The sequence below is a fragment of the Camelina sativa genome, chromosome 16 (assembly GCF_030686135.1).
Source record: "Camelina sativa cultivar CO46 ecotype springtype chromosome 16, ASM3068613v1".
NCBI classification, from domain to species: domain Eukaryota; kingdom Viridiplantae; phylum Streptophyta; class Magnoliopsida; order Brassicales; family Brassicaceae; genus Camelina; species Camelina sativa.
Window position 1 is genome coordinate 8,399,232 of NC_141895.1, and position 15,975 is coordinate 8,415,206.

Consider the following 15,975-nt stretch of genomic DNA (forward strand, 5'->3'; position numbering starts at 1 on the left):
TGAGTATCGTGTTTTGTGGATCTTACTGTACAAGTTTATATATGCCAAGATGTAGTTACACTTATGGAGAGTTTCTTGGAGAAGAATTTGGAATGTAGGTGAGGAAACACAAACGCATAATGAGTTTTGTATTCATAAGAATGAAAGAAAATAGCAGATAACATGACTTTACACTTGGGGGAAGCAATGATCATTAGCTTCTCCCTTACTGTTTATTACGGAATCAAACGATACTTGGAACATAAACGTACAAATTAACATGACAATTCTCCACACAATCACAATAGTGAAAACACGAGTTACATTTGGTACGTAAGGTTATTTCACACCTTACGGATTTTGGTAGCAATGGCAGTGTTTGTCGCTTCCCTCAACAAGCCCTTTACAGGCTGGAGGGCTCCCGTATGTGTATTTGCAACACTTAAGGCAATCAGCATTTGTACCTAGGAATGGGGCTGGCCCGCACTCGTCTAAGAACGTGGAGCATGTTTGAGCCTCACTCTTGAGTATCCCTAGATGTTGAGACATTCATGAATATCATCATCAGCCACAAGATTATTAGAATACAGTTACAAAGTATAATAGAGAAATATAGTTAAGTAATACCGGTGGAAGCCGTTAAGAGGACAAGCAAGAGAACGGTAAAGCTGACAGAGTTGAGGTTCTTCGCCATTTGTCTTGTTTTTAGCTTTGGTTTTCTCTAAAACTTATTTTCTTATCTTAGCTGTTGTGTGACAATTCCATATGAGCGGTAATCTATTTGTAGTGAAAATTTTGTAATGTTGTTATCGTTGTTGAATCCCTACTCTTTCCTTTCAAATCTCCCAAGCTCATAATGTCGCCATCATTGTGCATTGCCGTCTTTCTTATTACATTATAAATAATCAACCAAAATGAATGTGGTCATTGAAGTTGTAACTCATTATGTCCATGTTTCCTTTGGTTTTAAATAATTGTTGTTTGTTGCACATAAAATAAAATATTATTGTTGTTTGCATCAATAAAGTACTCAAGAATCTTGGCGACTTTGTACTTTTATTAAATGAAAACGACTCGGCATCATTAGACGATGGCAACAGATTCCTTGTCACGCCAAATCCTTCGTTTCCCTTGATTTATAGGCTAACTAAGGGGGGTGTATTGAATTTAATATTTTAGAAGATTTTGGGTTATTCTTAAATCCCCTGTTATTTAATTGGTGATTTTTTAAAATCATCTGAAATCCATTGTTATTGAATATGAAATTTATAAAAATCATTTACAATCTGTTGTTATTCAATCAATCATTTATAAATCTCACTTCAAATCTACTGTTATTCAAAAAATCATAAATTTTTCTAAAAAACCTATTGAATGGGATTCTAGGAGACTTTTAAAACATTTTTAGTTCTAAAATATGTCTTACAAAATCACACCTTTGAAGGTGAAATTTCATAATATTTGTTTAAAAAATCTTCTTCCATCTACCCAAACAAAAGAAAAAAAAAAGACTTTATTCGCTTGTGCAACTCTCTTCTCTCTTCTCTCTTCTCTCTTCTCTCTTCACTCTTTACTCTTTACTCTTGAAAAATCCTAAAAACAATTTGTGTAATCGAGTTCATCTTCTGCAGGAATCAATCCTATCAGATCTCAATTCGCTGGCTGGTAAGCTCTCTTCTTTAATGGGTTCTTCGAATTTCTCATTATTCTCAAAGTTTTTGTGACTTTTACTGAGATTTTGTTTGAATTTTGCTTAATTTTTCTTGGGTTCGCACAAAAAAACGTTGAATGATTCCTCCTTGTCCAAGAAACGTTGATGGGATTAATATTGATCCTGAACCTAACTGGAATTTCGATAGCTTAGTAACTGAGACTGAGTCTGTTGAAAAGAAGCTCAATGCTTTTCAAAGTTTCCCCAGCCAATTACTAACCCAACCTCACGGTACATATATCTCTCTCTTGATCTATGTTTAGTTCATTCTGGAGTTCTACATTGATTTAGGATTGGTAACAATGTACTTGGATAAATTATATGTTCATTGATTTAGCTATCATTTAGAAGTATACTTTGTTGATGTTCATTAGCGTGTTAAAAGGATGGGAAGGAGCTATAGAAATTACTGATCGTGTAATGTCCTTAGACATCTTTTTTTTTTGTTTATTTATTAAGCTAGTATTTACAAGTATAGATTGTTTCTGATGTTGATCATTTCCTGCAGAAAACAAATATTTTGTTGCATCAAGTTCTTAGAACTAGAAATTGTGTTTTTTCAACAAATCCACACATCACCTTCCCGAACACATACTTCCCAAAACAAAACCTTGATTAGAAGTACTGAGTAATTATGTTGATGATTGAAACAAAACCTTGAACAATCTGGAGATCTCCATTCATTGAGTTTTCTTCTACCTAGAGATCTCTATTTGTTGTTTCTTCTACCTTCAGCTGAATGCTTTTCTCTCTCTGTCTCTGTCTTTTGGACTTGTTTCTATCCATGTAAGGCAATTACGCAGAGTATATGGAAGCTCTGCGAGAGTATACTTTGAGCCCCCTGCGTAATTGAGCCGCTGCAAGATTTGGACAGAGTACTCCACAAGATTTTTAAACTCCTCTCTTTCTTTATTGTTTTCTGTGTTCTACATGTATTTTTGTAAGCGTGTTTACAGGTTCTTTACTACTTCTGCATAAAATTTGGGATTGTTTTTTTTTTGGGTACCTCTAGCAACTTGTTTCTATCAGAGCGATTATAACTAGATGATGCTTGTATTGAAGATCGCAAGGTCAAAGATTGTTTAAGTAGCATTATTTCCACGTTTTGTATCATGGTGCTAGTTAGTTATATATACCAACGAAAGAAATTTCTTAAGTTGGAAACGAATTGATGGCCAGCCAGTTTATAAATAATACTTGTTTGAGATCTGTGGGATATGTCATTACTCATGAATTGTTTTTTTTTTTTTTTTGTATGGTATGGCTAGTTAGCTTACACACTATAATGGGAGATTCACATGCTGTGAAAGCTAAAGGTCAATATAACCAGTGGTTAGAACATGAAAGCAATATGTGAAGTTTTAAATTAACCAAAATATGAGTGAAGTTTAGGTAAAATGTAATTTCTGATCACCATGTACAATGTCTACGTACGTATTGCATTCCGAGTCTTCGATCACCATGTATTTCTGATCACCCAAATGTGATTCTTTTCTTTCCTTTTTATATTCTAAAAATCACCTAAAATTTAATAATCAAATCTCACCAAATCCTAGAACCCAAATCTCAAAATTCTGCCAAAATATCAAAATCACCCAAAATTACACTCAAATCTTTCAAAATCCTGAAATATTAAAATCCCAGCAAATCCCCTAAAATATCAAATTCAATACACCCCCCTAAGTGTCCATGTCATTAAAAAAAAAAAAATCACTTTCTCATATTTTTAACATCGTTCTCAACATCTATTTGCCTCCCAAGTATACTTGGTATTAAGAATTTTTGTGTCCTACTTTGTTTAAATATAAAGGTGAAGAACATTGTTTTACGCAGAGATATTTGTCTTAAAGTTTTAAATGAATCACCTTCTTATCGTTTCTGGGTATATTGTTGGGAAACAAAAATTAAAATCATTTCTTTAAAACGATTAAAACAACAAAGAGGCGAAAAACTTCTCTTTGGTTTAATTATTGATTATTTATAAGAAAAAAGACCTGAAAGATAAAATGTAATCAAAAATATTGCAATGCACAATTGTGGCGACATTATGAACTAACGAAAACCTGAAAGAAAAGAGGATGGATTGAAAAATGATAACAATTTACCGAATTTCAACTTTGGACAGATCATGTTATATAAAGTTTGCTAAAAAGAAATAGTCAAGTTTAAAAAAAATAAAAAATAAAAATAAAAATTGGCCAAGAACCTCAAGTTCATCATCCTCATCATTCTCTTGCTTGTCCTCTTGACGGCTTCCACCAGTATTCACTTAATAGGGTTCTCTATTGTACTTTGCATATATAGATGTGTCCTTTGATTTCTTGTGCTGACAATCTTGATGAATATCTCAACGAGTCTGATTGCTTTAATTGTTGCAAATTAATACGTAACGTACGGGAATCCTCCAGCCTGTAAAGGGCTTGTTAAGGGAAGCGACAAATATTGCCGTTGCTACCAAAATCTCTAAGGTCTAAAAGGACCTTATTTACCATATGTAACTTGTATTATTTTCACTTTGTGTGAGGACACTACATTTAGTTATGTGTAATTCAAGTTTCTTTTGCCTTCCAAATAATCGAGTCTCCAGGTTGCCCTAATCAAGAAATATATTCCGCATCACGCCATCACTGTTTCCTTCACGTCTCTGGTGGGCCTCTTCATTGCTTATTATTTTACGGATTTTGTTTAGGATGTGGACTTTACGTTGTTTGCTTTTTAACTTCTTATTAGATTAGGGTTTTGATTTCTCGATTCATATTTAACGTTTCTTTGCGTTGTAGGATTGATCATCTTTAGATTATTGAATAAAGATATTTTAAAATTTTGATATGCGTACCCCTAAGAAGAGGACACACAAATCTATCCTATTGTCGATCTCAAATGCATTCGTTCTCGACAAGATTTGTTCGTGAATCTAAGTCCTCTGAGATCTTGTGTTCTCAATTTTTAGTCCCAATTTTTATTAAGCTTTCGGTCTATATCACTAAATCTTATAAAGCTTTATAAACTTTATGATTTAACTTAGGGGTACTTTTGAAAATGCATAATAAAAAAAGACATTAAAAAAAATGATACATCACTTTGACAAAAAAAAAATGATACACCAAAAAAACCATTTCTTATAAATTCTTAATATTCAATAATCAATACAATAAAACTTTTTGGTTTCTCACCCGGTGATAACAGTTCAGATTTTGTATTGAAGCAGAGACTAGCATATCAGAAAAAATATGTAACCAATTAAATTATAACAATAATACAACTCATTTTTTTTTTGCCAAGAGGGACCCATTGATTTCTTCTTCTTTCTATCTATCGATTTCTTCTTCTCTCCATCGCCCAATTTTAGTATTGATTTATTCTTTTGCCAGAGACGATGGTAGTAGCGGCGAAGGTCTTAACGGATTCGTCGGGAAGATTAACTCAAGTATCTGTAGCTCTCATATCGACCTCTCGACAAAGTCGCCTCCTGGACTTCCTGCTCCTAGAAAGGAAGAACCACCGTCGATTCGGTGTAGGAATGGGAAATTAATCGGTTGTGGTGCTTCTGGGAGGGTTTACATGGGAATGAACCTCGATTCCGACGACATGGTTGAACACATACATGGTTTAACTCATCCATTGAAAGATGCTCGAAAGAGAATATTTAGTATGTAATGTGCATTTACTATTATCAATTCGTCAACTAAGCTTCCCAATTACACATATGATCATGTTTTCCCCCGATTATTCTTGGATGCATCATTTTGGCTCATTAGTTTTTGTTTTCTTTCTGCTTGGAAAAAACCCAAAATAAAGAATTTAAGCTCACCTTGGAAAGTTTTCACGTCGCAGCTATTCTAGAGTTGTGCAAGGTATGAATTTCCATGGTCCTTGTTGATTGCCATGCCGCAGAAAATGTAGCAGTTACTAGGAATAATTTCAACATCACTCTCTATGTCCAGGCCAATGCAGTAGAATTTGTCTTTGAAAAAGTTTTTGCTCTTGTTTTAAACTTTGCAAATAGCCAAGACAAGGAAGAAGATAGCTATGGCATATGGAAAGAGATGTGGAGATGCCAATATTCCAGTGTTACAAAGATTGGTACTTGTGTCTATTCTAGAAACCCTTGACAGAAGCCTGCTGCACATTTTAATAAGTTAACTTTTTATTATTCTCGTCTCTGTAGGTTTAGTCATGCCATAGATTAGCTCGCGTACTTGGTTATTCACACTTCGCAGATTATGCTCTTGATCGCAGAATGTTAAAGACATCAATGAGGGTTTGTGAAGAACCCTTAAGTGATTAATTTAGCATTCTTCATTGCTTGTTTGTACTGACGCCCTTATTTGGAGGACGATTTGGGGATTTGTTGTTTATTGAAAGAGTGTGTTGTACTTTGATGAACGAGAGTGTTACAATGAGTTCTCTTTTTATTTTATTTATGCCTTCTCAAAAACTAGGTTCTCAACACTAAGTTCTGTGCTAGAGGGTTTGTGAGTGAGAAACAAATCAAGAATTAATGGTTTGTAATCCCTAAAATTATTTGGTAATAAATTTAAAATTTATTCAAAAACTAAATTTATGAAATAAAAAATTCATGATGATGTAAATAATAATAACAAAAGAAATTACTATTGAAATTATCAAAAACTTATGAATAGATTCCAAATAACATATTAAATTATAAAATCGAAAAAATATATATAACAAAAAAACCAATCCCAAGGCATAGCGCGGGTACCAACCTAGCAACACATAAATAGCAAAAACCTAAAACCAAAAATATTACCAATAAAAATTGTCAAAAACTATATTAATAATGATTTTTTAATTACAAACACATATAAAATTATCCAAAAATAATAAAAATAAAAACAAAATATAAAACAATCTCGCAGCATAGCGCGTGTACTATCCTAGTTACTTTAATATCTCAATGACATATGTTATGATATATTAACTTATATACAGCTTATGTCTTTCTTTTTCCTTCCAAAACATGTTAGTTACGAATTAATTATGTTTTACAATAGAAAATCTATGTAGTGCATATAAGCTAACACGGGTATGATTGTTTATGGCTTTCATATCCATAGAGAATCAATTTTTGCGCTAGAGCTATAAAACTAAACCATTCCAGTTTGTTTTAGATTTTAGCGTTCAAAGGTGGCAAAATGTGGTTAACACTTCAGAGAATTTTTTAGCACAGAATTATTTGGAAAGTAGGTAGGAATGAAATGAGGAACACAAACACAAAACAAGTTCAGTATTAAAAGGAATGAAACGGAAGTGCACATAACAAGACTTTACACTTGGGGGGAAGCCATGATTATTAGCTTTCCCCTTGGTGTTTATTTGGAAGCAAACGAAACTTGGAACATAAATACCAAGTGAAAACACAAGTTACATTTGGTACATAAAGTTATTATAAGCCTCATGGATTTTGGTAGCAATGGCAGTGTTTGTCGCTTCCCTCAACAAGCCCTTTACAGGCTGGAGGACTCCCATATGTGTATTTGCAACACTTAAAGCAATCAGCATTTGTACCTCGGAACGGGGCCGGCCCACACTTGTCTAAGAACGTGGAGCATGTTTGAGCCTCGCTCTTGAGCAATGGCGGACCCAGGAGAAAAATTTGCCCAGGTCAAATTTTTTTTATAAGCAGTTAAATATTTTAACACACAAAAAAGAGAGTATTGAACCTGGGTTTGGGGGTGTCAAACCACTAAAGAACACCAACTTTGTTACAAGAATTTCAGTATTTTATATGCAAAAAAACTTTATTTCAAGATTTTACCAGGTCACTTGACCTCCCTAACGTCTATGTAGGTCCGCCGTTGCTCTTGAGGATCCCTAGATGTTAAGACATTCATGAATAACATAAGCACAAGATAATTAGAATACGGTTGCAAAGTATAATAGAGAACTTCATTATGTTAATACCGGTGGAAGCCATCAAGAGGACAAGCAAGAGAACGGTAAAGCTGGCGGAGTTGAGGTTCTCTGCCATTTTTTTTCTTTTTTAGATTTGCTTTTTTCTATAACTTCTTATGTTTTCAATACACTTTTAACTGTCGTGAGACAAATCCATGTGCGTGTTAGTCTATTTATAGTGAAAATTTCTTAATGTTGTTTTCGTTGCTCAATAATCCCTATCTTTCCTTTCAGAGCTCATAATGTCGTCATTGTTGTATAAAACAAATCACCTTCTTTAAAATGATTACATAGTTTGAAGACACTAATTAATTTTGTATACATAGTTGGTCATATAATCGTGGTGACAACAACAAAGAGGCGACAAACTTTTCTTTGGTTAATTATATATTTATGCTAAGTGGATAAAATTTTAAGAGAAAAAAAAAAGACTTAGTAAAAATAAAAAAATGTAAGATTTCAATGTACAATTGTGGCGACATTATGAACTTACGAAAACCTGAAAGAAAAGAGAATGCATTGAAAGATGATACAAGTTACTTTTACTACATGTAACTTGTACTCGGTGTGATCTGAGGACATTATGTATGTTTATGTTCATCAAGTTTCTTTTGCCTAGGCCTGGGCATAAAAACCGTACCTGAATATCCAACCTGGAATCCAACCCGAAAAACCGGGTTCGGGTTAGATATGGGTTTGCCTATAAAACCCTATTGGGTTCTATTTTCTAATACATGTGGGTTCGGGTTAGGATCGGGTAATACCCGATACCTGTTTGGTACCCATTAAACCCGAACATATAAACATATTTATAATATTTATCATTAATATAATGCAATTACCCCAAAATTATGATTATAATTTTAAATTTTTCATTTAGTTTTATACCTAAATATCAAAAATAATCAAAATATCTAAAATATTTTGTTATGTAAGTCAAAATTTAACTAAATTTATTTAAATTTAATTATATTTTTTTGGGTACCCGGTAGTTCGGGTACTAATCGAGTTCTAAAATTTGTAACCCAAACCGACCCGAACCCAATAGTACCCAAACCGAACCGAACCCATATATCTAAAAATACCCAATGGATTCTATTTTTCTAAACCCGATTACCCGAACTCGAATGGGTAATACCCGAACCCGAACGGGTTACCCAAATGCCCAGCCCTACTTTTGCCTTCCAAATAAAACATTTATCGTAAAGCTTATCACTGGTTAAAACCAGTGGCGGAGCTAGGAATTCAGTTTATCACGTCAAAAAAAAATTAAGGGGTCAATTATGTTATTAATTTTTTATAGGGATTAATTATGCTATTTTAAAAGGATCAATTTGATTTTTTTACTAAAAATTCAGCAAAATTTAAAAATTCACCAAATCATTTGACCCACATGATCCTGTACTAACTCCGCCTCTGGTTGAAACCCATGTCACTATATGTGATAGAGAAATCAAAACTTGTAGACATATAGGCCAGGATTACAACTTATCGCATTATGTCTTCTAGTATTTGCCTGTTGTGTTTCTATGGTGTCTGTCTCTGACATCATCGCTCGTTGTTTGTTTTCCTTTTTTGCTCCATCTTAGCTTTAATGTACAGTAATATCTCAAGCATCTAACTGAACCGTGTCATCATCTCATCTAACCCTGCCGCTCATGAACTTGCATAGAATCGCCACTCTCCAGTGAATCTTTTGGCTCTAATTCAACGTTATTATGAGCCAACTCCTTCAACTTCGATCTCGTAATCCTAAAATCGTAAACATGAGAATAATGAAAGATTTGAAAATAAGGTTCCTCTTTTTTTGAAAAATTTGAAAATAAGGTTCCTCTCTAAAGCGGTTACATGTTCCATACCAATAATTACATAAACATGTAAAGTTACTATTACATAATGAAAGATTTGTCCCAAGAATTTCTTACAGAATTAGGTTAATCCTTAGACCATGGCCACTCCAGAACCGCTTTAGAGTTACTCAAAATTAAACTAATACTATAATTAATATCAATCTAATCAAAGCAACCTACTAAAACTTTAAACAAAATCACCCTTCCAATGGAGAAACTTTATTAAGGTTGCTTAATCATTAGAACTCAAATTTTTTCAACAATTGCTTAATTATATTCCAAAATGAAAGGTTGTCAATTCTTACAAATTTTATTAGTAGTGTTACAAAACAAAGTGAAAGAGAAAACATTTTACATAACAGAAGATGGAAACTCAATGAGAGGGAACTTGCGGCAAACATCGATACCAATGTTTTAGCAAGATCAGATTCATCCCCATTTGGACCAGTCAAATTGGCCTACAAGGTTGGCTACTGTCATCTCTGCCATTGTCACCTAACCCGAGTCTTCCATGTTCTCCTCTTCCCCAACCATAGACCTAAGATTGTATATAGCCAAGTCACAACATTTTTACAGTTAAGATCTATATCAAGCTTAAAAACAACCCAGCCATGGCTCGATCATATAATCAATATTACGCCAAATCTGTATCAAGGTGAATCATGAGAGGATATGATGCAAAGGGACAAACAACAAAGAAATGGGGCAAAACTTATAATGTCATGACGAAGTCAAGTTATACTGTTCCAGCGTTTAGGGACAATCAGGACCAAACTACTAATGTGTTCATAAGATAACAGAACAAACGTATAGAAACACACAATCAACACTATGTATTAAGCTACCAAAATCCATATGAGAGACAAAACTTTTTAAACAGAACAATCAACACTTTGTATTCAGCTCCTGATTATATAACATATGTTTTGACCAAAAAAAAAAAAAGATTATATAACATATGTAAGAGACAAGGCATTTTAGACAGAACAATCAACACTATGCATTAGCAAATAGCAATCCTCTCTAACCTTTCCATCCATTTCTGATACAGCAGTGTTTGCAGAATCTTCACTGCTGAAGCTGACAAATCCAAAACACCTCGACCTCCCTATCTCTCTGTTTGCGATCACCGTAGCTGCACACAACCCAAAGACACAATCACCGTAACGAACAATATACAAAAACCACAACAAACAGGACAAATAGGTTCCTTAACACACTACAAAAGCCAGACACTGAGACCATATCACAAAACGCTCATCAAACCAACCTAACATACTTTAGATTCATTAATAAACAATCATATCATAATCATCAGTATGAGACTACAAACTAGGAACCAAAATCATTATGAGTATTGACTTATATATCATCAAGGGGTTATCAATTCCTCCAAATGATAAAATGGGTCCTTTCTCATTGCCTTTAGCTGTGTGATAAAATGGGTTATAGCTGTGTGATAAAATGGATCCTTTCTCACTATCCTCCCATTCATACTCTCCAGAAAATCGCTTGCGTTAAATCTAATCATTCAATAGCCAACAAAATACAGTGATTCTTTAGTTAGTTATAGATACTAAAGCAAGGTTTCAAGTCTCTTTGTGCCTTCCTAATATATCTATGATTCGCAATGTAATCACTAATCATCAGCCATACTCCCATAAATTTGAATTGACAAAGAGGATTGAAGATTCGACAGAACTCACAAACCATCAAAGCAGATAATTTCCCTTGTGACGGAGGATGGATTGTGACAGAGGATGAGATTGTGCGCCCAGCAAGTCCGGTGACTCTCCTCATACCTTCCTGTGGATCTATGATTGATAGTTTCGTTGTGTTTTTGAAGCCGGATCAAGAGATCGAATTCACCGTTTCGCGTTTTGTCGACAGAGGAAAGAGAGAGAGGTTTAGGGAAAAGAGAAGAAGAAGATAGAGAAAAACAAATATCTCTTTTATATTTTACCAAAAGCCAGTTAGAAACTGACACGTAGCGTGTCTTAAGGGTTTCTTCTGATACTTCCCAGAGCAACGGTTCTCAGTGTTTTGACCCAACTCTTTTAGTTTTTTTTTCCCTAGAAATTGTATGAGTAACGCTTAAAATACACCAATGGAAATGTTTTTAGAAGTTTTTGTTCTAATTCGCATAATGACCTATATCAAACACTTGGCAGCATGTTATCTATCTAACACTTGTCTTTCTTTTATTGTTTGGACCTAATTAATTAAATTCATTTGTACTTTGGACCTAAATAACTAGAGGCCCATAAAACAAACAAAAAACTCTTCACATTTCATCCTAGGAAAAAACTAATTATAGTTTATTATGAAATTTTATATGAGAAGGTTTTTCTCAGCTTTTGCTAAGGAGATGACACTTGGCATGTTATCTATCTAACACTTGTCTTTCTTTTATTGTTTGGACCTAATTAATTAACTTCATTTGTACTTTGGACCTAAATAATTAGAGGCCCATAAAACAAACAAAAAAATTCTTCACATTTCATCATAAGAAAAAACTAATTATAGTTTATTTTGAAATTTTGAAATTATAGGTTTCAATCTTATGTATGATTCAGGGCAAAAACGGATTCTAAGTTATGTATAAAATTTATTTCTGGATTTCAATCTTATAAATGATTCATGGACAAGAAATGACTCTAGATTATGTTAGAATGAGGGGTATTTATGTGTTCTCAAAATACTCTCTTATAAATTCATAAATTTTTGGATTTTTCATATAAGCTTAGTTTATGTCCTTTAATCTTATATAATCTAATGGTGAGATGTTTTTCGTAAGTAATTTGAGAAATACTTACTCATTTATTTCCCATTAGACCTTACCAATTTGTTTTCCATAAAAGTGAATCATTCCGTTTTCCATGAAATTAGATTCGATCTCTAATTACTCTCCTTTTAAAACAATTTTCAGTTATTATTATTTAATTTCAGTCATTAGGTTCATATAAGGAATTATATTATTTTTATATATCTTTCCAACTTTCAATAGGTATCTTGAATAATTGTTAAGTTATTTTTGCAGGTTATCATGTTTATTGTTCACATTAAGACTATATAGGAAAAAATTATGCGAGACAAATTTATTTATTCATTAGAGTGTTTATGTATGTCTTTCCTACTCTCCATGAGCTCTGGTCCAGCAATTATGGATGCCATATAATTTTATGTATGTCTTTTCTTATATTTTAGAATTTCAATTTTTTCTTTTTTTTTGGATATTCATGTGGTAAAGCAGGATAAAAATTCTTCTTATTGGACGATGCATATGAGTTTCTCCATTATAAATTTAATTTCTTAGTAGTCTTCATCTTTAGGCAAAAAAAAAACATATTTAAAACTATTATAAAAACGAAAATTGTATGTTTACTGTCATTAAAAAATCATGTTGTTAAGCTTGTGATGTCTTAATATATCATAGTATGATATGAGTTGCATTTTTCTATACTATATATTATTAATTTGACTTCTATAGTATTGAGTAGTATATGTTAATTGTATACTAGTATCATATATTTTTAAGAATCTTAGTGTCAAATAGCTTTAGAATTAACCATCTTAGAAATAAAAGAACAAAAAATTCCTATAATATTTTTCCACTTTCACATATAATAGTTTACTTTCTAAGAAATATTATTATTATGACATTTGACATTATAATATCCTACGGTTTGTCTTCTAAGTAGATACGACAAATATGATTATTCATTTTATTCAATTGCATATATGATGACGATGAATAAAACCATTGCATGTTTATGCTCATCCAAAAATTAGTGTAAGTTTTAAACCATCATAGAGTTTCTAATAATTAAAATAAATGAAAAAGAATAATTTTATTATAATTGAAAAAGGGAAAATCGGTTCTCAAGGTTTAACATATAATTTAGTATCGTGAAACTTTCACAAACTATATTAGTATATATAACTTTATTATTGATAATACATATATGATATGAAATATAACTACTTAATAAAATTAAATATAATTAATAAGCAATTTAATATGTTTTAAAATATTAAAAATTTTGTATTTATTATTTAAGGTCAAATGCAAAGAAAAATAACAGCATAAGTATTCAAATAAAATTATATTATAAATATTAAGTTACATTAAAAATAAAAATATTATATTGACGAGAAAATCACTAAATGACGTACAATATTAGAAAGATGTTCTCAAATTTCTCTTTATTTAAAAATAATTTTATATGATGAGAAATTTAATGAGTCCTTCACCAATGCACATGCTCTAATACGTATTAAAAATCTAAAGGGAGAAAAAACTACACACTATACTATGCAATCAAAATTTTGTTCATGTGTTGAAATAGTCTAACACTATATATAAAAGGAAAACTCAAGTAACACCAAATAAATCAATTCAGAAAAACTAAAATGATCCGTATATTTTTAAAATTACAATAATAACCATTGCTGAGTAAACAAATAAAACTAATAATTTCCAAATTGCTAAAATTGAACAACATTCTAAGCTAAATCTGTGCGTAGCACGGGATGACTTCTAGTATTTATATAGGTTAGGATTACAACTTATATCGAAACCCTAACGTAAAAGTTAACGTCTAATAAAAGGATAACACTTAAAACAATCTACTACTAATTAAAAGGAAACTCACGGAAAACATAAAACAAAGCCACCCGACAAGTATCTAAAAATTCTCAGAATAACACACCGATTAATGTCGAGTAAGATAGAGTCCATGAAGAGAGAGGGTGTGGAACGATTTTAATTAGCATAGCAAAGAAGCTATCTCCTCTTGGACCGTATAAAATTAAGGTTTCATATGTGTTGAATTACCTTGTTGTTTTCATCAATAATGCACTCACGAATCTTTAACGACTGCACATTGAATTTTGTAATTTCCTCAAGATTATACCTACTTATAATTGTACGATAATTAAGGAATCATGAAGCTCAGTTTGCAGCACCAAACTCGATGCAGCCGATACAGACTTTGCAACTACACGTCTCTTTCATGATGAACTTATCGGCAAGCTAGTATGTATATAATTTTTTTCTGGATCAAAGCATTTTATATAATTATCTCTTGTGTTAAACTGACGATCTCTAGGCAAACTATTATGTATCAAGGATAATAGGTAAAAATTACTCATTTTTTTCATACCAATCCGACCGGACATATCTAAAACCCGACCAAATATATTCATATATGAGCGTTAGAGAGATATATATCTTTCCATCCAACCTCAATCTAGTCTTTAGGATACTCTTCACAAAAGAGACTAGAATATATTTGGTAATATTACCAAAATCCAAATTAGGTAATATTACCAAAATCCAAAAAATAAGATTTTATTACTAGAATATTTCGGGTATTTTCAAAATACCCATCGTGCCCTTGTTTTATGTTATCGGAAAAAACGTTATTACAAAAATATCATTGTCACATCAGACCTTACGTCATAAATCGCTGACGTGTAACCATAACTCAGCCGTAACGCATTACAGATAAATGTTGCGGATGAGTTATGGAAAAAAACATTTGAGTAAGAGCGGACGGTTGAGTTATAGCATAACTCAACCAAGCGTTACGGGTGACTTATTAAAATCTAGTTGAGTTATGCTATAACTCAACCGTCCTTACGGCTGACTTATTAAAATCTGGTTGAGTTATGCTATAACTCAACCGTCCTTACGGCTGAGTTTTCACCCGATGGTTGAGTTGTCAAAAGTTTTGCTGAGTTATCACTACGACACGGCTGACTTATGAGCAACTGTTACGGTTGAGTTATCGTACAACTCAACCGTAATAGGCTGACTTATCGTACAACTCAGTCGTGATAGGCTGATTTATCATACAACTCAACCATTTGACGGTTGACTTATTAACAAAAAATTAATTACTAGAATGTTATTCAGTTACGGCTGACTTATTAAACGATACAACTGACTTATTAAACGATACAGTTGAATTTGGCAGCAATTTTTTTGCTTTTTAATTACTGTAATGTTTTTTTAATTACTGTAATGTTTTTCATGTTGTGGCTGAGTTTTTTATAAGCTGAGTTATTAATTGTTTGATGGCTGACTTGCCACGTCGGACGCATCATCCATGTCAGCATTCAATGTCATCTTTTTTTTTCTCCGAAAATACGAAACGTCGTTCGACTCTTGTTCTTATACTTCTTCTTCACTTTTCTTCTTCACCTAGTTCTTTCTACTTGTTCTTCACATTGTTCTTCACCTTGTTCTTCTACTTCTTCTTCACCTTGTTCTTCAATTTCTTTCATGGATCCAGTTCCGGTTATAGTTGTTTCCGATAATTGGGTAAAGACACAGAGATATGTATTTAACACCGACGATAGAGGTTGTATAGTTGTGCAGATAGATGGAGGCACAACACACGACAAGCTTGTGAAGCTTGTTCTTGAAGACTACGGATTGGACGCGTTTAGCCATGAGCTAAAGCTGAGCTACATGTTCTCGAACAAGGCACTGAAACTAATGGCGCATGATAC

At 32.6% G+C, this 15,975-nt stretch overlaps 2 protein-coding genes, 1 long non-coding RNA gene and 1 pseudogene across 3 annotated transcripts; 1 reads left to right on the forward strand and 3 right to left on the reverse strand.

Annotated features, from left to right (window-relative positions):
• Nucleotides 1-163: 163 nt before the first annotated feature.
• LOC109129469 (defensin-like protein 206) lies at nucleotides 164-1,004 on the reverse strand. The gene is made up of 2 exons (XM_019237727.2): nucleotides 607-1,004; nucleotides 164-512 (listed from the first exon to the last, which is right to left on the reverse strand). The coding sequence occupies exons 1-2, from the start codon at nucleotides 671-673 to the stop codon at nucleotides 331-333; spliced, it is 249 nt and encodes an 82-aa protein (XP_019093272.1). The 5' UTR covers nucleotides 674-1,004; the 3' UTR covers nucleotides 164-330.
• A 407-nt stretch (nucleotides 1,005-1,411) lies between these two features.
• On the forward strand, nucleotides 1,412-2,895 carry LOC109128092 (uncharacterized). Its single transcript, XR_015585417.1, has 3 exons — nucleotides 1,412-1,644; nucleotides 1,788-1,921; nucleotides 2,482-2,895. It is a non-coding gene; the product is annotated as an uncharacterized LOC109128092 (long non-coding RNA).
• A 4,082-nt stretch (nucleotides 2,896-6,977) lies between these two features.
• Nucleotides 6,978-7,725, reverse strand: LOC147925296 (defensin-like protein 206 pseudogene; annotated as a pseudogene).
• A 1,934-nt stretch (nucleotides 7,726-9,659) lies between these two features.
• On the reverse strand, nucleotides 9,660-11,441 carry LOC104750213 (glycine-rich RNA-binding protein 4, mitochondrial-like). The gene is made up of 3 exons (XM_010471978.3): nucleotides 11,163-11,441; nucleotides 10,485-10,591; nucleotides 9,660-9,994 (listed from the first exon to the last, which is right to left on the reverse strand). Exons 1-3 carry the CDS (start codon nucleotides 11,254-11,256, stop codon nucleotides 9,905-9,907), a joined length of 291 nt encoding a protein of 96 aa, XP_010470280.1. The 5' UTR covers nucleotides 11,257-11,441; the 3' UTR covers nucleotides 9,660-9,904.
• Between the last annotated feature and the right edge of the window lie 4,534 nt (nucleotides 11,442-15,975).